The 23176-nt window shown below is 37.6% G+C and overlaps 1 protein-coding gene across 15 annotated transcripts in view; it reads right to left on the reverse strand.

Annotated features, from left to right (window-relative positions):
* The window catches only part of scrib (scribble planar cell polarity protein), a 103499-nt gene that overhangs the window by 15172 nt on the left and 65151 nt on the right, over positions 1-23176 (reverse strand). For 8 of the 15 annotated variants that reach the window (XM_073835883.1, XM_073835879.1, XM_073835873.1 and 5 more), the window contains 18 exons: positions 22815-23144; positions 18113-18193; positions 15105-15347; positions 13855-13965; positions 13565-13741; positions 11727-11843; positions 11421-11609; positions 11122-11241; positions 10982-11038; positions 10474-10530; positions 10145-10225; positions 5513-5584; positions 5260-5307; positions 2951-2998; positions 2723-2848; positions 2022-2132; positions 1650-1700; positions 309-458 (listed from right to left, as the gene is read on the reverse strand). In XM_073835883.1, the coding sequence (XP_073691984.1) occupies positions 309-458; positions 1650-1700; positions 2022-2132; positions 2723-2848; positions 2951-2998; positions 5260-5307; positions 5513-5584; positions 10145-10225; positions 10474-10530; positions 10982-11038; positions 11122-11241; positions 11421-11609; positions 11727-11843; positions 13565-13741; positions 13855-13965; positions 15105-15347; positions 18113-18193; positions 22815-23144 (2169 nt within the window). The remainder of the gene's footprint in view (positions 1-308; positions 459-1649; positions 1701-2021; positions 2133-2722; positions 2849-2950; positions 2999-5259; positions 5308-5512; positions 5585-10144; positions 10226-10473; positions 10531-10981; positions 11039-11121; positions 11242-11420; positions 11610-11726; positions 11844-13564; positions 13742-13854; positions 13966-15104; positions 15348-18112; positions 18194-22814; positions 23145-23176) is intronic. The other 7 variants (XM_073835875.1, XM_073835874.1, XM_073835880.1 and 4 more) reach the window with 7 other exon arrangements.

The following is a 23176-nucleotide window of genomic DNA, read 5'->3' on the forward strand; positions in this document are numbered from 1 at the left end:
ATCCACCACCATGATGATGTAGTGATTGCATAATGTGCTGCCATTGCAAAAAAAAAAAATCAAATTACTGCTCTTCTGAAGCTTCTTCTCACCAATAATTGCTTTGATTCATATCACCGATCGATCATGTTCCCATATTTTACCAAAATGCATGCTGCCAGATGATCGGGCATTCTGACATTGCGGAAACACAATTTATTACATTTCTTTGTTGCAGTTCAAAGCGACACATACACCAGCACCACCACCACTCAAGTTTAAAGGAATCCAAAGCGTCAGAGTGGTTCGGTTGGAGATCAGCTGGGTACCTTCGACTCCACTGAGGGGCGAGACAGGCGCGGCACGGCCGCCAGGCTCCTGTACTCGCGGCGGTCAGATAAGAGGGAGGGACGAGGCTTGTGAGGACCATTGCCCTCACCATCAGCCTCATCCATAAACACCTCATTACTCAGCTCAGGCTGAAAGACCCATCATGTACAGCATATCAACATCACATTTGCAGACAATATTGCATACTGAGCTGCGGTGCTGCCATACACAAGTTATCATCATGTAAAGAAAAGGTTGGAATACACTACACAACTTTTAAATTCTAAACAGATTTTAAAACAGACATTTTAAATAAGAATATCATATACTAAACGACTGAGGACATGAACAGCATCTGAAGCTTAAAGGGGACAAAATTCACTTTTACATGGTGTTCGCATATAAATGTGTCCTAGCAGTGTGTGGACACAACCTCCCTAAAAAGATTAGTTTGGCTTAAGAGATGAAGTCGGCGACACTGAATCGTCATCTTCGCAATATGGACACGCCTCTATGCATGTTTTTTTACATAATTTGAGAATATTTGTTTTCTGTTTTAATTGGTTCATTTGAAAGTAGACGTTTCACTCTCTATAGATACATTTCTGTCTGTAAGGCAAGCATACATGGAGTTTGAGATTTTTTTTAATGCGCTTAAGTTGAAAGAGACCGAGACGACAGAAAGCAACTCCTGTTTGCTTTCATTATTTTACAAAAGTGCAATGTTTTGTTATTATTGTGAGTGCACACAAATAAATGCAGTCGTTACAGATTTTGAAAGCTGTATTACTTTTATATGTAGTACCAAAAATGACAGTATTTTAAGAGCAAGTGACCGCACCAGTGCCTCCATCTGTCATGCAGTAAGCGCTCTACTATTCAGCTTCCACACTCCGCACCGACACGTGAATAGGGTACATCTTTCCAGGTTAACATTAGATTGAGCGGCCATGAAATGTTACTACTACTTGAATATTTCAGATGAAAAGCCATATTTGAGGTCGTTGAATGATCGCAAGTGTTTAGATGTCCTGCACGATGTACTGCACTATGTTAATGATCTGTTCGTCATAGACTGCGTGACTTCGGCACTTCCTGTGGATTTTTTTTTTTTTTTTGAGACCAAGCGGTTAAAACAATTTTGGTCGACCAAGCCTCTTCTTGTTGACTAACGGTTAGTCGACTCTAAGGGGCAGCCCTAGAAATCTGTAACCTCTGAATGATTTTTTGCAACTAGTATTGGCTGGTCCAGACAAAAAATCTTGGCGAAAAGTTGTGTAGTGTATTACAGCCTTAAAATAACACTAAAATGTTACAGATTGCAAATGAAGACGACATACCTCTGGTGATGGTTGCATTGGGCTGACATTGTTCCGTGGAGAGTAAAGATCCTAGAAAAAAAAGGAAAAATGATTCAAGACACTTTTTTACCAACAAGCCAGGGACACAAAACTTGAGCTGGACAAGAGGAAACACTACACAGAGCAAGGAGTAAAATATCAAATCAAGAAACATCAAACAACCAAGTGACGGATGAATGACGCACAATAGTGTTCCTGAGAGATGAACTTCTGGATTCGACACCACCGTACGAGTGACTCATGCACAACGACAGCAAACAGGAAACAAGCTCCCAAAGGAACAAACTGTCCAAGCACTGGATGACGGGGGAACCACGACATGCTCACAACCTTGAGGAGCATTTGTCCTACCTGTGGGGGTTCCAGTACGGCCAGGGAGTGTGGCACAGCTGCGAAGGCCTTATATACCTGCTTGATATTGATGGGGTATTCCTCATGTGTGTCAGGGGATGGGGCACGAGGCTGTACGAGGGGTCGGGGGGTTGAGGACGGAGGGGTGGAAGGGTAGAGAAATAGACAGAGGACAAAAAGGATGGAACAGCTAATGAGAGACAGAGCAGCAAAGGCAGAGCACAGGAGGAAAATGCAGGGCTAGACCGCATGCAGCCAACGATCCAGAACATGTCAATGAAAGCATGGAGGGAGAGAGTTTGATAGCATGAGGGAGGTCTGTGGTTATGGTGACTGGGGAAAACGACTCGGGACGATATTTTGGTTTACACTGGTATCCTGAGATAATGTGAGTGTAAACCTTGCTGTGCAAACAATGTGGTTTATGTGATTAGGGGAAGAAAAAAATCCAAAAGAGGTGTCTTGATAGAAAACAGGCACAATGTTACTTGCAGTGAGAAGTTGATAAGTTTTTTGTTTTGCTAAACAACCCGTTTCTTTGACCTGGATTATGGTGTGACCATTTGTAAGGCTTAACAGGCACGATTGTAATGCATATGGAGAAAATAAAACAACAGTCGCGTTCTGTTGGTCTTTAGGCATTGGTAACTGAGGATGAAGGGGGGCCTCATTAGGGTTCAGACAGTGGTGAGGGATCTTACAGTGGTCTGAGAGTTGATGGGAGAAAGGCCATGCTGGAAAGGGTTGGGACTGCTGTGGCCATCCTGACTGGCTGGAGACACAGCAGGTCGCACCCGAGAGAGAGGCTGGATGGCACCAGGTTTAGTCTAGAAAGCGAGAGAAGCATGGACAATAATGTTATTTACATCAGTACTACCATGAACTTGCTTTAGTTTAATTTACAAGCTATCTGCATATTGGACACTCACTGATGAATTATCCTTGGTGTTTGCATTTGATGGGAAATGAATGTTCGACTGAAACAAAAAGACAAATATGAACATGATATGAAATGGAAGAAAGAAAATTTTATCACATGGGATTAGATTTCTGAAGACAAGTACTTGCCTGAGATCTAGGCTCTTATTAAAATCAAATTATACAGTGGTGGCCAAAATTATTAGAACACTACTAGTATTTTCACCAGCTAAAAAATGTTTTTAAGATAGTTATTTCCATCTGTTGCTGTAGTGTATCAGTAGGAAATATCAGTTTACATTTCCAAACATTTATCTTGCCAATAACTGTAAAAATCCAGTGAGATTTTTGTTTGCACAAGGAGTCTGACAACAGCCAGTGCTCCGCACAGAGATCTGATCTCACCATCATCCAGTCTGTCTGGAATGACAAGAAGAAGCAGAACAAACTGAGACTAAATCTAGAAGAACTGTGGCAATGTCTCCAAGATGCTTCAAGAAACCTACCTAAGGGCAATCTGCTTTTATCCATTATGCCGTTCACAGTTGGAATCAGCTTCCAGAGGAGATCAGATGTGCTAATACATTAGCCACATTTAAACGCAGACTCAAAACTCATCTGTTCAGTTGTGCATTTATTGAATGAGCACTGTGCTACGTCCGAACAGATTGCATTATTTCATGTATAATCATTTTACTGTGCTAATTAATTTTAAATCAATTTTTTAAATCATCTTAAATGTTCCTAAATTCTGTTTTTATTGTTGTGATTATTATTTTAAATTTTTATGCTAATATGATTTTAATTCCTTTTATGTACAGCACTTTGAATTGCCATTGTGTATGAAATGTGCTATATAAATAAACTTGCCTTGCCTTACCTGCAAAGCTACAGTACTGTTACAAGTTTTAGGCACTTGTGTAAAAATGCTGTAAAATGAAGATGCTGTCAAAAATAATGTCAAAAATAGATTTTCTTTATCAATTAACTTCTATTAACTAAATTAAAAGCACATTTAGTGTGACCATCCTTTGTGTTTAAAGCAGCTTTTGCCCTAGCTGCACTTGTTTTTCAGGTAGCTTTGCAGGATTATCACAATTACCGGCAAAATGCGTGTTTGGAAATGTATACTGATATTTCCTACTGACACATTACAGCAAAAGAGAAATACCTGACTTAAAACCATTTTTAGCTGCTGAAAATAATGTTCTAATAATTTTGACCATCACTGTATTTTTGTTCAAAATTTTGGGGTGAGAAAGAATTTTTTAAAAGAAATGAATACTTTTATTCAGCAAAGTTAAAGACATTTTAGTTAAACTTTCTATTCGTCAAAAAAATCCTGAGGGGAAAAAGTATCGGTTTCCACAAAAACTATTTTTAATCATGATTTCTGAGGGATCACATGTCACTGAATAGTGGAATAATTCAGTTGACAATTCAGCTAAAAAATATTGAAAGAGAAAATGGTTAATTTTAAACTGTAACAATGTATCACAGTATTAAAGATTTTTCTCTATTTTTGATCAGACATATTTAGCCTTGCGAAGCATATGAGACAAAAACCTACCAACCCCAAACTTTTGAGCAATAGTGTATACTATGTTATACTCACTACATATGATTCACAATGCCTTATTAATGTCATTACTCACTCTCATGTCGTTCCAAACCCTGTAAGACCTTTGTTCATCTCGGAACACAAATTAAGATATTTTGGCTGAAATACTGCTTTCTGACCCTTCATAGACAGCAACACAATTACAATCTTCAAGAGCCAGAAAGATGGTAAGGACATCATTAAAATAGTCCATGTGACATAAGTGGTCCAAACTTATTTTATGAAGCTACCAGAAAACTTTTTGTACCATGACAATAAAGTTGTTCAATGAAGTTCAATAAAGTTATTTGGTTTTCTTTGCACACAAAGTATTCGTGTAGCTTGTACAGGGTCAGAAAGCTCTTGGATTTCATAAAAAATATGAAATATAAATATATGAAAAAAACTTAATTTGTGTTCCAAAGATGGATGAAGGTCTTATGGGTTTGGAACGTCATGAGGGTGAGTAATTAATGACAGAATTTTCATTTTTGAGTGAACTAACCCTTTTATACAAACTGTTATTTTACCAAGCTGTAGTTACACGCTTGGTTTGGTGGAAATACTAAATAAGAGTCAAGCATTTCACTGCTGCAGAGACCATGAAAAGCAGGACATGCTCAGAGTTATACAGGCCCGTTCACCATTCGGCTCTTAACATCTAATGCAAAGCCAAGTGCAGCTAGTGCAGGCCATACAAGGGCTAGTCAGCCCACTTACATATCGAACCTCCCTTCCAAGCATCGCAGAGGAAGATTTGTGGGACTGCTGAGAAATATGGAAATGTAATGACGAGGGGCAGAATGAGAGCACACAGGCCATGGACCAGAACACTACCTTAATGAACATGTAAAACTAGGCCTGACCATGCAAAACACCTGCATATATCTGTATAGCCATCCCATTGAAAATGTTTAAAAAGAAATGAAAAAATGATGAAAAGGCAATGAATATGCTAAGAAATGGTACTGACCTGTGAGTTGTGTGGAGAGTGTGCAGCATCTCGGACAGGACTGTCAATCCTGTGAGGCTCAGACGGTGAAGACTGAAATACAAAGCAACATCCATCACAACATGTCTCAAGAACAGGTGAAGGAAAGAAATTTCACAAAGCAAGATGAAGTCTGCTGTTTCCAATAAGCAAATTTGCCAAATTACAAAGTGATGTGCAGTTTTATAAAAGCAGCTCATCTTGATTTGATAACATTAATTATGCCTTAAGCAGGTTTTAATGTGCTTGCACATCACAGTTGTTGTATTTCTTGCTCTTACGACGTGCTTGATGACAAATGTGTTGTATTACATGTCACAGATCATTTGAAATCAAGCAGTGGAGCCATGAAAATGCATTTTTTCAAACAGTGTCCAGAACATAATGTCATGCTACAGAAACAGACAATGTCTTAAACTTTTCTTTAAAAACCATACTGCTTCATATTCCTGCAAATAGTTGGTGGAGAATGTGTATTTAAGGTGAGAGGCCTTAACCCTTAACCCTTTTTGTTCAGCACCTGTTGACTTCCCATTCAAAGCATTCTCAGTCTCTTGGGAATGTTCAAATGCCTCAAGACCGTAAGGTTACACACATTACAGGGTCCCATGTTTGTATCCACACCGTTTTTAGCTTACCCCATTTTCTAAATATAGGAAACGTATATATAGCCATGCATATTTCTGTGAAACAATTTTACATCCTAAAGCATCTGTATATCTAAAGCAGCTATCAGTAGAAATCTTTGGATGGCACTTGCAACTGAAGTGGTATGTTAACTCTAAATAGCTACTGATGACACACCATGCTTGACCAGAAAACACACTCAGTCAGAAAACACACTCCCCAAGGCTGCTTGCCTTGCTGTATAACCAGGGCTGCAGCTGCCCATGCCTGCCATAACCCACAGGTGGCCCAGATAAAATGCGCTCCTCAGGAGGGCGGCCTTTGCTCTTGCGATTGGCCACAAGGAAGGGATTTTCACTAAAGCAGATTGGTTGGGAGTCCACAAGATTTTCTTCTTCCTCTTTAGCTTCTTGTGGGACTCCAAGAACTGGGAGGGGGTCCCATGTGTCAGCCTGGGGAGGTTTTGAGCCCGCTGAACTTGTGGCGGGACAGACTGGAGACGAAGGGAGGGCAACAGGTTCTACATGGTACATAGAAGCATGGACTTTCTCAAAACCCAGGGGGTCTACGGGGCTGGCCGACATGGCAGCCTCCATTGTGAAGAATGTAGCAAAGGAGGGAGAGAACTGAGGAATGAGAGAGAGAACATGATCGACAGAGACAAAAGGGAGAAATAACGTGAGAAGAAAACAAAAACAAGGAATAGAGCAGAACTAATGATACACAAAAGGAGGAAGAAAATGACATGGCATCACATTAAAAATTAGAACACAGCAAATGTAAAAGCAAAGAAAGGAAAAGCAGTAAAGAGTGAAACAGATGGGTTTAGTTTGGCAGAGTTGGAAGGAATAACAGCCGTGCTAAAGTCATAATCATCTACCGGTCACGCCAATTCAGATGAGCGAGGAGCTAAATACAGCTATCCCATCATCCTGAGACATCTCACAGTAGACAGTCACTCAATCCAGAAGAACATTTGCTCTAAATGTGCTGTGTTTGCTGTAATATAGACTTCATGCATGATAGAGCCAGTTACAATACAGATTTAGCTCAATTTTGTCTAGGAACTGAATGTGCTTTTATATTTTCAATTTTAATTGTCAATAATCTTTACTTAATATCCTAATGATTTAACAATACTAACAATACTTTTGATCCATACAATGTTTTTTTTTCCAAGACTGTTTTTGCGGTCCAGGGCCACGTATGACTTATTTTCTATATAAATATATATTACATTTATTTCCTAAGTATATACATGTATGTGTGTATATTTATATATACATATAAATATATACAGCATATGCACATGTGCCATGTAAACACAAACTTTTATTTTGGATGCAATTAATCGCGATGAATCAATTTGACAGCAGTAATATTATTTCAAGTTTTGATTCAAGTTTTTAAACTAATATTTATACATTTTATTTATTTATTTATTTTTTATTTCAGCTTTATTCGAATTTGCGATTTTTTAAATAGTTTTAGTTAACAATAACATACATACATTCACAATACACAATAACAGTTACAACATTTCGCTTTTGTAGGTACTCAGGAGGTATTTACAGTTTAAAATCTTTATAACATTATGAACATCATGAATGCTTGCATTAAAAAAACCTAATAAAAACTGTAATAAGCAGTGCACATAACTTTCAAACACTTCCAAGTAGAAACATTTACTCAACTGTCATTACAATTAAACAAGCAAATTTGCAACTTTACAAAAATCAATTCAGGTGCAATAGGTGGCACATTGTGATGCTTAAGAAGTGACTGTCGCTTACAACTAATGGCCTCATACTGATAAAAGCTTAATTCAGTGGCTCCTGTGCAGATAAAAGACACTGCTCTACAAAATAGCATCTATAAATAGCCATGACTAAACTGTACTTCATATACCACAAAATCACGTGAGGGAGAAAAGTGCACTAGTGTTTCCCTGTCTAACAGGAGTCGACCCCCTCTCCATTCCTCACTTGACTTTGCTAACAGCTGCTAGTGCTATGTAGGTTAAACATTCCTAGAAGCGAGACTTTACAAAGATACAAGGAATATCATGTAATTTGTAAAAACAAATTACAAAGCTCAGATTACATCCGTTACATTATATAATAATTAATGAATATTACTGAAGGCACTAAATTTTGTATGAGGGATGCCTGTGTGCATGATTGACTGACTGAGTAACTATTGACATTTGACGTCCAACAACTAATGGCTATTGCTAAATAAAATGTAACAAGTTTTACACACACAAAAAACATTGAGGAAAAGAAAAGAAGGAAAAAAGTAGCACAGGGAATCAAGGAAGAATGAGTGCTAAAGAAATGACAGAAAAGACTTGTAGAGTAATAGCAGTGGTACACTCACAGCGAGATGAAAGGAGCGGATTCCAAGCGGCTCAACTCTAGATAACTTAACTGTCAAGATCTTTCAAGGGTCCCTTCATCCTCAAATGCCACACCCACCCGTTAAACCATTCAGCCAATCAGCTCACAGCACACATTTTAAAATAACTTGAGCGACTGTCAGCTGTCGGCCGGCACCTCCCCCTCACTCCACCTCTCATGCACCAGCAAATACAATCTGTATTTTGTCAGAGGTATGACTGGAATGACATTCAACCCTGGTGCTGCTGAAGAATTAAGCTAGCAGCTGGACTGCTTCACCTTTGGCACCACTAGTAAAAGAAGCACTACTGGACAACAATTGCTTGACCTGATAAGGTTTTAAAGACCAATACTAATTGACAAATGTGCTAAGCATTTAAAAACAAGTAAGGAAACATCTGTAAGTTACATTTTGACCATATTGTTTCTTTAACATTTAGGTCCCACAAATTCTTTGTTTTTTTTTTTCAACATTTTTGTGTATTTGAACCATTTCTAACAATGACTTGACTGTATGATTTTGAGATCCATATTTTCACACTGAGGACAACTGAGGGACTCATATGCAACTATTACAGAAGGTTCAAACACTCACTGATGCTCCAGACTAAAAAGCGATGCATTAAGAGCCGGGGAGTGAAAACATTTGAACAGAATGAAGATGTGTACGTTTCTTATTTTGCCTAAATATCTTTTTTTTTTTTCCCATTTAGTATTACTCTTCAGAAGCTACAGAAGATACTTGCATGTTCCCTAGAAGACAAAATAAGTCAAATTTACCCTGATCTTCAAATTCAAAAAGTTTTCACCCCCTGGCTCTTAATGCATTGTGTTTCCTTCTGAAGCATCAGTGAGTGTTTGAACCTTCTGTAATAGTTGCATGAGTCCCTCAGTTGTCCTCAGTGTGAAAAAATGGATCTTACAATCATACAGTTATTGTTGGAAAGGGTTCAAATACAGAAAAATGCTGAAAAATCAAAGAATTTGAGGGACCTGAAAGATTTTTCTGAAGAACAGTGGGCAGTTTAACTGTTAAGGACAAACAAGGGACTCATAAACAAATCAAAAAATAAATCACTAAACAAAAAAAAACAAAAAACACAGCTGTGGATCATTCAGGTAACAACACAGTATTAAGAACCAAGTGTATGCAAACTTTTGAACAAGGTCAATTTTAAAAATTAAACTAGTATTTCCTCTTGTGGACTATATGTATATGTTCACCTAAATGTCTTTTATGTGAAATATCTTATTTAGGTCAGTATAAAAAAATAATAACATGCATTTTGTATGATCCCTCTTTTGGTAAAATAATTAACATTTTGCAGCTTCTGCAAGGTGTATGTAAACTTTTGACCTCAACTGTACATCATATAATTTATTGTTAAGAATGGTTCCACATTGACCTTGCATCAGTAACAAAAGCTCATCTCAGTGCAGCAACCAGCTGGTGTGTGCCTCAAGGAAACATCATAAGGAATTTTTACCTGGCTTTTGTGTCCAAAAATGTCTATCAAAGTCAATCGAATGATTTGTTTCTAGATTCTTGTTCTTTTATTAAAACATGATTTTACATTTAGGCACTTACTCTATTAACTTTCTGTAGACTAGTGGTAGGTAGAGCCGCCAGTGTCTTGTAGTCCAGTTTCAGTGGTCCAGTGCTCAAATTCTGTAGACAGAGGGTTAGAAAGAGTACAATGAATGATTATTGTTCATTGAAAAAGCATGTTCAAAAATCTTCTAAACACTACTTAGATATTAAGTTTTCAGCATGAGGACACTGAATATAAAGAACTTCAAGTGCTTAGAGCTTCAGATACGACTCATTTGTTCATGTTCAAGGTGATGTCTGGTCCTGTGTTTTGTTCCTGGAGCCCTACTGTGGGCCATAAAGACAGGTAGGGCATAAGGCCTCACCTCAGTTTCCTCCTCCAGCAAACGAGTTGCCTCCTCGCGCTCCAAGCGCATACGCTCCTTTACCGAAAGAGGGAAGGCAAGGAGGGGGTGGGGAAATGAAGTTTACCCAATCACACACACACACACACACACACAGACACACATTATGCCCACACAAATATGGACACACACGCATTCCGATGACATCCAATGGGAATGAGGTTTAGGTAATGAAGAATTTTGGATGACAATAAAACCAGGGTACCATGAAGAAAAAACAACATATTGCATGAAGGAGATGAATGGAATTAAGCAGAAACAAAATGTGATGTTTGGAATGAGCAGCACCCAAGATCATTCAGATGGGTTTGGGGAATGAGATAAGGGAAAGAGAGAAAGAAATAGACAGATCCACATATATTAGTTTAGTTATAGAGAAGATTTGGAAGTGGTTGTCATTTTGGTAACATATTCTTATTATTATAATAATCTAATATGAGATAGGCGTTTAGGGGAGGAAATCACTCACCACTTTTTCCATCTCCTCCCGTTCCCACTGGGACGTCTCCCTTACCATCTCTACCTCCTGCAGGAAAGGTCAGACAGACAGATGTTATTTTTCCATCCACTTCTCTGCTGTTCCTGCTCTGTGTGATGCATAGAGCTCACCTTCTGCATGATGTCAATCTCTTCAGGACTCATGTCTCTGTCTACTGATGAGATGCTCTCCATACTGTTCTTACGAACAATACCTGCCGCAAACGGGTTTGCAATAACACCAGGGGATGCCTGAAAGAATCAAATCAATAACAAATGAGTACGCAAAATATGTAGTAGTACATGTATGCAAATTAGAATTATTTATAAGGAATCAGGTAACACTGAAGACTGGAATATAAATAAATGCAGTCTCAATTGACACCAGAGTAGATCTAATGTCCTCCTGAGCTGTATAACTAGGTCTTTACCTCTATGCTCGCAGCGTTTCTTGGGTCAAAGCCATCACACACAAGTATGACCAAGGAGTCACCGGACGCACGCAAGACCCTCACTGCTTCCGTGTGCGTCATACCCAGCAGACTGTTGTTGCCCACCTCAAGAATACGCATTCCCACCCGCAGACGGCCATCTCGTGCAGCAGCACCGCTGGAGCTCACCTACAGCAACAAGTGAGTGAAAAATAATCAGTCTTATGTTTTAAGGAATTAGGGAAGGAAGTAACTAGACCAGTACTTTTGATTTCACCAGAATTCTGCAGGTTATATCATGGTTACCTTGGAAATGAAGATGCCCTCATCTGTGGGGTCAAAGGGGTTGCCTGCATGGCCTTTAGCACCGCCTCTGATGCTGATACCCAGCTTTTCTCCAGGAAGCTTGTGAATGACAATCTCCTACAAAGACACATGGCTGTTTTAGAGGGTATGTGAGGTTGTTCTGGTCTCATTAAGAGTCTCAAAAGTTGAGATCATTACCAAAATGACCAAAATTAGTATTTGATATTAGCGCTAGAGAAAACGTGGACAGAATCGTGGAATTCAGTCATATCCAGTACAGTCACGAACATTTTACAGTTTCTAACGAGAAAAACTATCATATCATATACAAACAAAAACTTAAAGGCCTTCACAGCAATCTGTCAAAATAAAAGTTCGGTTTAAAAAAAATGTAAATGCACAACAGTATTTCTGAAAAAAAAAAAAAAAAAAAAAAGATAATACATACATAAAATCATAATAGATTAATTTAAATGAAATCAACTAATTAAAGATGCTTTTGATTAATAACATTTTATGAACTCATTAAAATAGAATACAGAAAATTAATGGAAAACAGAATTTGGTAAAAATAAAACTGATTTTGAAAAACAAAACTAAAGTATAGGGCCTTAAAATGCAAGTTTTGTTAAACTTTTAATAAATTGCTGTTAAATTGTGTAAGTTTCATGATTTCAATTAATTAGACATGATATTTGATTGATTGATTGATGTTGAAAAATGAAAATAGAACAAAATTTATTTGAAAAAAAAAAAAATATATATATATATATTTTATATTTGTGCCCCGTGCTGGCAAAATGAGTCAGAATGAACAAGTTTTCGAAAAGAGTTCTTTTTATTTTTGCACTATAGCCATTTGAAGGCAATAGAGTTAATTCTGAGAAAAATCTATTTTCCTCAAAAGTTTTCTGAAGATTCCACAGCAAAATCACCAAGCAACATTGCATATTTTCCTCCAATTCTTTTCTTAATAGTAAATATTGTATTATTAAAAGGAATTTTATTTGATCTTTGTTATTAAAAATAAGAACAAAGATGCAAATAAATGTTTAATCAAGAGCAACGAAAATCTTTTCTTTTAATGTATGATTAACATTGAGACAGAAGTATATTAAGACCTACTGTAATGCATGGATCACATCAGATTTTTCCCCAACCATTCACTAAACATTCATGTGAGACATAACAGATTATGTTTGTGTGAATCTCACCACGACATATTTTGCAAAAATGTACTTCATAGGGAGATCGCACACTCTCAGAGAAGTGAGTCTTATGTATGCGCTTAGAAAACGTCAGTCACCGCGATTGTTTTGTTTACATCAGAATGGGTTTGAAAATCATATTTCACTGGTTTGTCATGGGGAATTTGATATGAATATTCACAAAGCCGGAATGCTGCGCTTTGCAACAATAGACCTACAACTTGTGGTGAGAAGCAGCAGTTGTCCAGAAGTGTGCAGAGAAAAAGGTAGTTCTCTCAGAAAACGTACAAATAAAGATCATTTTATATGTTTAATTACTATTTGAAGCATTGGGATCGCTAGAAGAGGGCTTAATGAATTAATTTTTGTAAAAACATCAAATTTGACCAAAACTGTAATTTTTCACTTCTTTCGCCTATAGCTCAAAATTCGACCGTGCACATTCAGAGTCATTTTGCCAGCACGGGTCACATTTGCATGAGTGTCTTTCTCATTGCAGGCCATTTTGGTGAATTTTCAGGAAAAGACCAAATCTGATATTTATTAGATCTGACTGAGCCAGGAAAACTTTACAGACCCATACTGCAGGTTTTGCTTAAACATTTCCTCTACTAATGAATGTGTGTCTACCTGCATGCCAGGGGGCGAGGGATCTCTGCGCACAAGCATGCGGATTTCCTGCTTGTTGGAGAGCAGGGCTCTAACAGCTTCCTGATGCGTGGCATGTCGTAGGTCAATGGTGTTCACCTCCAAGATACGATCGCCAACACGGAGTCCACTCTGAGAGGCCAAGCCATTGGGGATGACCTACCCAGAAAACAAAAATGTAAGAAATTAATTCTGACAAAAGCTTCACTGACAACAAATTATGCTATTTATATTTGACATAAATCTGCATCATACTACATAATTTACTTTACCTTTGAGATGAACACCCCTGGCTCATTAATTCCAAAAGGGTGGCTGGCATGGTCGCTACCCCCTACAATGCTCAGACCCAAGGGACCACCTGCTTTGATCAGCGTCACTTCCTGTCCAGACAGAAAATTTAGATGTATTAAAAAAAAAGGAGTATTGATTTTGCAGTAGGTCTGATAAATGCAGGGAAAAATAATCTTTGTCAATAATTATAAATGTGTGTGTGTTTTTTATTTTATTTTTTACATTACCATTAAAACTCTTGGGAAGATATATATTTTCTTGTTTTGTAATGAAAAGAAGTCTCGTATGCTTACCAAGGCTACATTTATTTGATTCAAAATATAGCCAATAAATAAATAAAATAAATATATGTATTTATTTAAACACACACACACACACACACACGCACGCACGCACGCACGCACGCACGCACGCACGCACACACACACACACAAACACACCATTTCTAATAACTGCTTTTGTCAATGTAATTTGTTCCTGTGATGGCAAAACAGATTTTTCAAATGGTTCTAATCATTTAAATCACTGCCATTCAAAAACACTTATTATTATTGTCAATTTTAGAAACTGTTGCTTAATATTTGCACTGCTTAATTTATATGCACTGCTTAATATTTTATTCTTATTATCACATCTTAAGATTTTTATTTTTTCCTAATTTTAACATCTCAATTTTTCTGTGGAAAAAGGACTCTTGATTAAGAAAAGCCAAAAAGAATGGCATTTATTTTAAATAGAAATTTTTAATTTTAATGTGCCATATGTGAATAAAAGTATTCATTATTCATCAGTATTATTAATTAAAAAAAAAATTATATTTATATCTTGCTGACCCCAAAATTTTGAATGGTAATGTGAATACAAGGAAACTGAATGTTTAGTTTTTTTTTTTTCATTTGTGAGGCGCATCTTCTAGGCAAGTCTACACAACTACATCAAGTGAGCACGAATAAAAACATCAAGGGAACATTAATTAAATGCAAAAGCAAGAGTAAATTTTAAAAGGCCAAATCACAATCCTAACACAATAAATCCACTATGTAATGTTCATACCGTGCACCATTTTCTCTGTTGAGTGAGGCATTAAAACAGCAAAATGTAGCTGTTATGAGATTTAACTACAGCACGTTTTAAGAAATTTATCAATGTTAAATATTTCCTCAAATAGGGAGGAAAAACTCCCCTGCAGGTTCAATGTCATACCATTAGTTCCAACTCTAGCTCTCACCTCAATGGGGTATTCATCTTCCATGGGGCAGTTGAGATGGTTTCCAAGATGCTCATCTCCTTCCTCTTGCTCAGGTGAGTCAGACGGCTCTGGAGGAGGGGGTGAATGAGGTCGAGTTCGAGGGGAGGCGCCCCCTGCACTGGCCTGGTCCCGTTCGACCAGGAGGGTGATGGTGGGGGAGGTTCCGGTAAGCAGCGCTACTGCCTGGTCATGTCTGGCCTCTGTCATGTCTACACCATTGATCTGGAGCGACAGCCAAACACCAGAGGATCAGAGAGGGCCAATAAGCCCACAATGGGCATACGAAAGCCCCTCATGCTGAGCTTGTGACATCTTACAGGCTCTTTAATTGCTATAGGTAGCTGGCTTTTCAAGAATCGTTAAGAGTCTAGGTGTTAATTGAGGGAAAAATGTTCCTGTGCAGGACTGATCTGGAACATGTGACAGCCAATGCTGAGCCCTCTCATGCATTGAAAGAGAAAGTGATTTCAACTTCACCTACATACTTGGTTTTATAAACCTTGGTTCGCAGTGAAAAATCATGCATTAAATCAAAACGCTAAGACACATTTGATCAGGGAAGTGAAAAGAGAAGGGAATGTGCAATAGGAGAAAGAGGAAGTGCTGGAGATGCTTTAGGTAGCAAGATCACATAGTGTGTTAGAGAAAGTATAAAAAGAGCAGCCTCAAAAAAACTGTGCCCAAAAAGTCTACTACAGCTTGTCATATTTACAAGTATTCCAGATATAGCTCAGATTAAAGGACCTTGCACTCATAAAAGTGAGCTTAGTCCTAGAGAAATTACTATTATACTTGCAACTTTATGCACTTTTAAAGTTTGAATACAGGCAATAAAACTCCTTTAAAAATGCCATGTAAACACTTGAGTCTCACTAAAATGGCATCAGTCTGGGTTTTGGTAAGGCAGACAAATAGATTTGTATGTGATTGTAAATTTACTCACCCCCCTGTCTTCAAAGATGCTTATGTCTTTCTTTCTTCAGTAAAAAAGAAATTAGGATTTTTGAGGAAAACATTCCAGGATTTTTCTTCATGTAGTTTATAGCTTCATATGTAAAAAAAAAGAAAAAAAAGAAAAAAAAAAAAGTACTTTAACAAATGCTCATCTTGCACTAGCTCTGCGACGCACAACTTCACGCATTACATCGCGGTTCGTTGTCTGTGTACTTTGGTTCAAAAAGGTAGGGTAGGATGAAAAACTACATCTCATTTTCTCCTCCAACTCCAAATCGGCTGACATCACCGTTTTACCTTTTTTGTAAAGGCCGTTTGACTTTCTTTGCACATTCACTTTGTAAACACTGGGTTGGTACTTCCGCAACGCCATGCATGATCCTTCCAATGTAATTACGTAATGGATGAAGTCAAACTAGTGCAAAATGACCAATTGTTTCACTAGACAAGACCCTTATTCCTCAGCTGGGATGGTGTAAAACCCTTTGAAGCTTTATTGAAACTGCAATTTGGACCTTTACTCTGTTGGCCACCATTGAAGTCACCTGTATGAAGAAAAATCCTGGAATATTTTCCTCAAAAACCTTAACTTCTTTTCGACTGAAGAAAGAATGAATCTTGGATGACATAGGGGTGAGTAAATTATCAGGAAATTTTAATTCTGGGGTGAACTAATCCTTTAACATGAAAACTCAAACTACAAAAGTGCACCAAAAGACAGAGTTGAGTTGAAGAGTACATGAAATCATGCTGTAACTCCATTATAACATTGTATATAAAACTACTGATTCATCACATTAGCTAATTCCTTAAATACTACCCTTTAATTATGGGTCTTTAAATACTACCCTTTCACTACAATCTGGCTCATGCCTTGACACACCATATGTTGTGCTAAAACTGTCTAACCTGTCCTGCTTACCATCTGACGGAAGACCATTCTTGATTTCTGGTTACTTTGTTTAGCAGTAAGAAGTTCCACCATGGTGACAAACAGAGGTCAGCACTGACCATTCAGTACCGGCGCTTACCACAGGGTGACAGAACGGCAGCTGCTATGGTAACGAATGCGGTTACCATGACAGCAGGCCCACAGAACAAGTCAAAAACCTCCCATCACCACACCCGACACCAAGCAGGCAAAAAGTGTGTTAGTGAAAACACATGCAAGGACAGAGGGGAGAAGAGGCAAAATCTCAAAATAAAGAGAGAGGGCTCAAGGGAGACAAAGCAGTTGGAATTATAATTGTTATGACGCAAGGTTACTAGGAGAGAAGTTAACAATAAGACACTGACATCATTTCATGGTGCAAAGCAGAAAGGTTATGGAGTACAGCACAGTAAAACAGCAGAAGATTGTTTCACTGCACACTGCTAAAACTAACTCTAACTCACCCATGCAGTGAGCTAGATAATAATGGCTTATTATTTTTTAGGTTTCCCACAATGTAAAGTGATATTATTCAGATCTAAAACCCAGTAACAAAAAAACATTATTAAAGGTATAGCTAACACACAAATGTAAATGTGTCATTTACTCATAACCTGTGTGACTAAAATGTGACTGAATGTTCATTGGACTGAAAGCAAGTCCTATTCTTGCTCATATACAGATCTAGTGCAACACAATTAGTTATGAGCCCCAAAACCCTACAATGTTTGGTATCATTGGAGTTAAAGCTGACAAGACATGTCTTTATGTGCCATATTTTTAATATACTGGAAAATGATTAAGATCTGAGAGCTGTCAACGAGTTTTTCAGGAAGATCTAGAATGCAGCCCATGATTGTATGGATTTCTTTCATGGCACTGTTTGCAATTTTTTAAGCTTGACAGTCCCTGGTAACCATTCATGTTTTGTATGGAGAACAGGTGACAAAAATGTGCTAAACGTCTCCTTTTGCGCTCCAAGGAACAAATTCTATAAGGTTTTTAAACTTTACTATTTTTGAGTGAACTATACTTTTAACCTTAAATTAAGTTTATAAACTACATAAACTAGAAAGAGTGTATGAGAGATGGATGGACTCACTGATATGACCCTGTCTCCCACGTGCAGGATATTGTCTCTGTGAGCAGCTCCTCCTTCAGCAATACGAGAGATGAAGATTCCCTGAGAGAAAAGCAGAAAAACATTAAATGATAATCTCATCTCAGTACACGTTTTTGAAGGAATTCTCATATGCACACAAAAGGATGCATTTATTTGACCAGAAAATACAGTAAAAAAGCAATATTGTGAAAATTAATTAATTAGGGCCGGGACTCGATTAAAAAATTTAATCTAATTAATTAGAGGCTTTGTAATTAATTAATCGAAATTAATCGCATTTTAATCGCATATAAATATTTGACCTGAGAACAGTGAGAAGTAAGTTTTTTTATATGGATTTTTATTATACCATTGAATAATGACTGAATACATAAGCTTAAGCAACAAAATATTGTTTATTTTTGTTCAACCAAGTCCAACAGACCAGTGCAATATTGCCATTAAGTGTAGCAATAGGCTCGATGTGCTGCGATGATATACGAATTCCTTGTTGCATAGCTTGCACACAACCATGCTCTTATCGACGCTTCCATCCATTCGTTTTAATAACAAAATTTCCCATCCACAGGGCCAACCAAAGCGGTCCCATCAGCTTTTTTGTCCATGTTCACTGTGGTTTGTTTTGCTGCGTCCCAATTCGTATACTATGCCCTATAAGTATGTACTCTTTTTGTGAAGAGAAGTACATACTTTTGAGTTTGTAGCAGAATAGTAGGCAAGCTTTGGGACATATACTTCGTCATAACTGCTTCTTTAATGGACACTCTGTTGCTTAGTTACCTGAATCCTGTCACTGTTTAAACTGCCCTGTCAATCATCACAGTTAACATTATCTACATTTCGTTTAATTTAATTTCCTACCGTATTAGAGAGAAATTAAGAGGCACGTTCTTTAACGAGTCTTTCATGCCGAGAACTTTGCTCTTGTGTTTGCTTAATTATGCATTTAAATGTTAATGACCAAACCTATCATTATAAATGTTGCTGCACATGGAATATAACGCGGATAACATTTAAAAACATTTTTATCCGGTTACACACTGATTATTTATCACTCAAACCCCTTTCTCTACCTGTCCGTTGGTCGCGCATATCCTCCATGTTTGTAGTTTTTTAACACTTTTTATGCGTGTTTGTAGTTCTAATCGAATCCTTGTTCACGGCGCAGTGTGTTGTGGGCAATATTAGCCGTTAGAGTGTGCATTGATCGTTAAGTAGTAGACCATCCGGGAATCTTTGGAATACTTTTTTAAACATACTACGATTTGGGACATACAATACTATTTAGGACGGACGCAGCTTGTCTGAACGCTAGTTGGTGCTCCAGTATAATCGGTCCGCCGAATCTCACCCAGTGAGAAACGTTCCGCGGTGCAAAACTAAGTGCGATTAAAATGCGTTAAAAAAATTTTACGCGTTATTTTTGTGTAATTAATTAATCTAAATTAACGCGTTAAAGTCCCGGCCCTATAATTAATATAACTGTTTTAATAATACATCTCAAAATTCTATTTATTCCTTTGACGGTAATTTAAAGCATCTAGTCCTCAGTGTTATATGATTCTTCAGAAATCATTCTAATATGCTTAATATTATACGTTATATAAAAACCTAAATAATAAATATTTCTTAATTAAGCAATAAGGTACGAGAGGCCGTGCTCTATCGTGAATAAATCACGGCTGAAGGGCGTTGAAGGGCGCCTGCAACCCCTTCAGCCGTGATTTATTCACGATACAGCACGGCCTCAAGTACCTTATTGCTTTTATAAAACGGTTACCACACAATAAAAATATTAAAATCAAAAATATATATTAATTTATATATATTAAGTTGTATCAAAGAACATATACTGACAAGAAGTGAAAGTCAATAGAACGTTCCATTGCAACAGCGTCGCCCAGTAGCAGCCCTACGCTTCCGCCATTTTGGAGTGAAAGCCACTCGGCAGTCCACTACCTCCATGCTGTCGCTATGGCAAATATCAGCTGCTTTGTTAAAAAAAAAAAAAGTACTTTAAAGCTAAAATACATAACCTGAATCATGACAACATTTTTAAATATATATTTTTTTTTACTCCTTTCCGTTTATTTCTTAAGAATTTTTGTATTATATTAGGCTACTTCTGTTAATTATTAAACCATAACTCGTTTGTTATTAAAAGGATTTTTGTATGTTTTGTACGTACCCTAACCTTTGTTATTAATGCAAATAAAAAATATGACAACACAAAATAACGTATATTATCAAAAACGGACTTTGTCTTGCATTTATTTTTCACAAAATCTTTGCTCTAGCATTATAAACGCTGAACTAATACCAACATATATAATTAAATTAAGGACATGCATCAGAAAATTGGGAATGTTAGACAATAAATATACGACAGGAATATAACAGCTTAACAGTAAACTGTTTTTGCAGTATTATCTTATATTAATGTCCGTTAAAGCATGACTAAAAACTCCAAAATTATTTAATTATTTAGTTATGAAAGACACAGCAATACATCATGTTCTGTAAGATCATCGATATTTGTAGTGTGACACGTACAATATAATGTATAAATACAATATATATTTCAGACCTATAATAGTAAATAATAATAGTAATAGTAAATGCATTAAGTTGCATAAAATAAAAATACAGCAGGCTGCCTCAAATGTAATGGTTGGATTCCACAACTGATACCATAGAACATATATAATAATACAATACAACTTTTACTGTAGTAGTTATAACATTTACTGATGACTTAATTTGAGTAATTGTCTATTGCAATTCTGAATTGGCTGTGAAAATTTTGGGTGCGTAAGATATGATGAATTCTGATCCGAAAAATAAATCTAACAGTGTAGAGTGACTTTTTGCACTTTTTAAGGTCACACACTACCTCCCTGCAGTCATTGCGTTCTTTTATTTCCACTCTGACTTCTATTTCGTTGTCATTCTGTCTGCTTCTGTGCTGTTGTCCAGTTGGAATTTTCACTCCAGAATGGCGGCCGCGCTACCGAAGCGCCACCTAGTGGCTGTTACCAAAACAGCAACAGAGTTTCGCCTCTTGGTATTCTATACTCTTTGGTTGTATGTTTTCATAAAGTAAAAAGTAGTCCCTAACTGCTGCAGCTGTGTTTACGTTGCTAAGGGTGGTTGCTAAGGGGGTTCAATGATACACAAAACCGTTGAGTGAAGCGGTCATAGCAGTGCCGTATCATGAATACGACACAGCTGCTGACCAATCAGAATTGAGGAATGGAACTAACCGTTTTATAAACAGTAGATAAACAACAAATAAAAACAGCTTTTTGAAAGTTTCTTTGATTAAATCTAAAACTAAATCAGGTTTCATTAAAGTGCCCCTATTATGCCATTCAGTGTGAATGAATCACAACCTGTAAGTATGATAAATAATAGAAGTTTATATTTTCTCTTGAGCATTCAAATCATATTGTTTCTGACATGAGCTGTAGGCGGTAGACTGATCACAATAGACTGGGCCATCTGACCAGTCAGAGCAGAGTAGGGTCACAGAAAGGAGGGTTTAGAGAGACTTAATCTTAGAAAAATTGCTTTGAACACTGTTTGAGAATTGCTGGAAAATTAGGTGATCCTAAATGCCTATTTTGAGAAAGAAAGCACTTTTTGACCTTACATGCATGTAAACCTATTTAAAAAACAATATCAGGAGCCTTAAAAATGGCATTATGGGGTCACTTTAACAATCCTTTTTTATAAGAATCAAACAAAAAGTAAAAGTCCTACAGGAGTTTCACACAGAATTAAAAAAACCCAACACATAATACTTATGTAGTAACAAAATGCTAAAATCACTTGCAGTGCTGTATTAGCTGGTGGCTTAAGCCGGCTTTATCAGAGTTCAGTGCTCCTGTACAGCTGTTAGGAGCTAGTCAGTATGCTGGTGTAACACGCTGCAATGCCACAAACATACAAATCAAAAATGATCCTGTTGACCTTAGCTTAAAATTACTTGCCTTGCTCGTAACGGTTTATTATACAGGCTTATTTGAAACTCAGACTATGTAGTATTAAAATAACAAACTATTTATGACCTTCAAGGCCACTTGATTTTTCAAAGACAACTCTGAGAACAGTTTAACAGATACACAGATAGTCTTAAACAGCCTTTGTCAGCACTGTCACAGTATGTTCTCTAAAAGTTTGATCAGAACATTGCATGCCGAAGACTCAAAGTAGCAAACAGACCAGAAGGCAAGTCAGTCAGATCTACTTGTTAGTAAAAACAAGCGCAAATGTCAAGCAGAAGGACAAAATCAGAACTTACAATTACTCAGCAAAGAGTGTGTGCATGTGCTAATGTGTGACTGTGTCTCCTTCGTGAAAGTAGTGCAAAAATATGTCAGAAAGATAGAGGGCAGTATGATGTGTGTCTGCAGTGGAGATCCAAAAATACTTCATCCCCTGCTATCCTATAATCTACCAGCCCTATCAGGTGTCAGTCCCTGTAATTCTAATCATTGCAGGCTCGGACAGCCATCCTAGAGGTCCTGAGAAGCTCACACACTCCATACACTTCTGTTAAATATGTTAAGAGAACGGATGACATGTACATGACTTCCGTAAACCACACCACACAACCCGACACCGGCGTCACACCATAAAATATTCACTACAAGGCAAGTAACAAGTGTCTTGTGTTTACCGTGTCTCCTACTCGATAAGGGGTTGACCCTTTCCCTCCAGCAATGCTGAACCCTAAACCTTTATCGTTGCGGACCAGAGAAGTGGCTAGTCGCTGCATAGGTCCAGTGCTGACAGCAGGTGAGGCAGGGTCCAGGAGGAAAGGCAGCCCACTGGACCGTCTCTCCCGGGGGAAATAATCATCTTCTGGTCTCAACGGCGTGGTGGTGATGGCATTCTCTGGTTCAACCATGCGCTCCCGCAGAACGGTCATAACCACGGCCGCCCCCGAGTTGCGCAAGGCCTCGACAGCTGTGTGATGCTCTGCTCCGTGCAGGTCTACCCCATTAACCTGAGACCAGACGGAAACAAGGATGGAGGATT

This window comes from Garra rufa, chromosome 3, assembly GCF_049309525.1.
Source record: "Garra rufa chromosome 3, GarRuf1.0, whole genome shotgun sequence".
NCBI classification, from domain to species: domain Eukaryota; kingdom Metazoa; phylum Chordata; class Actinopteri; order Cypriniformes; family Cyprinidae; genus Garra; species Garra rufa.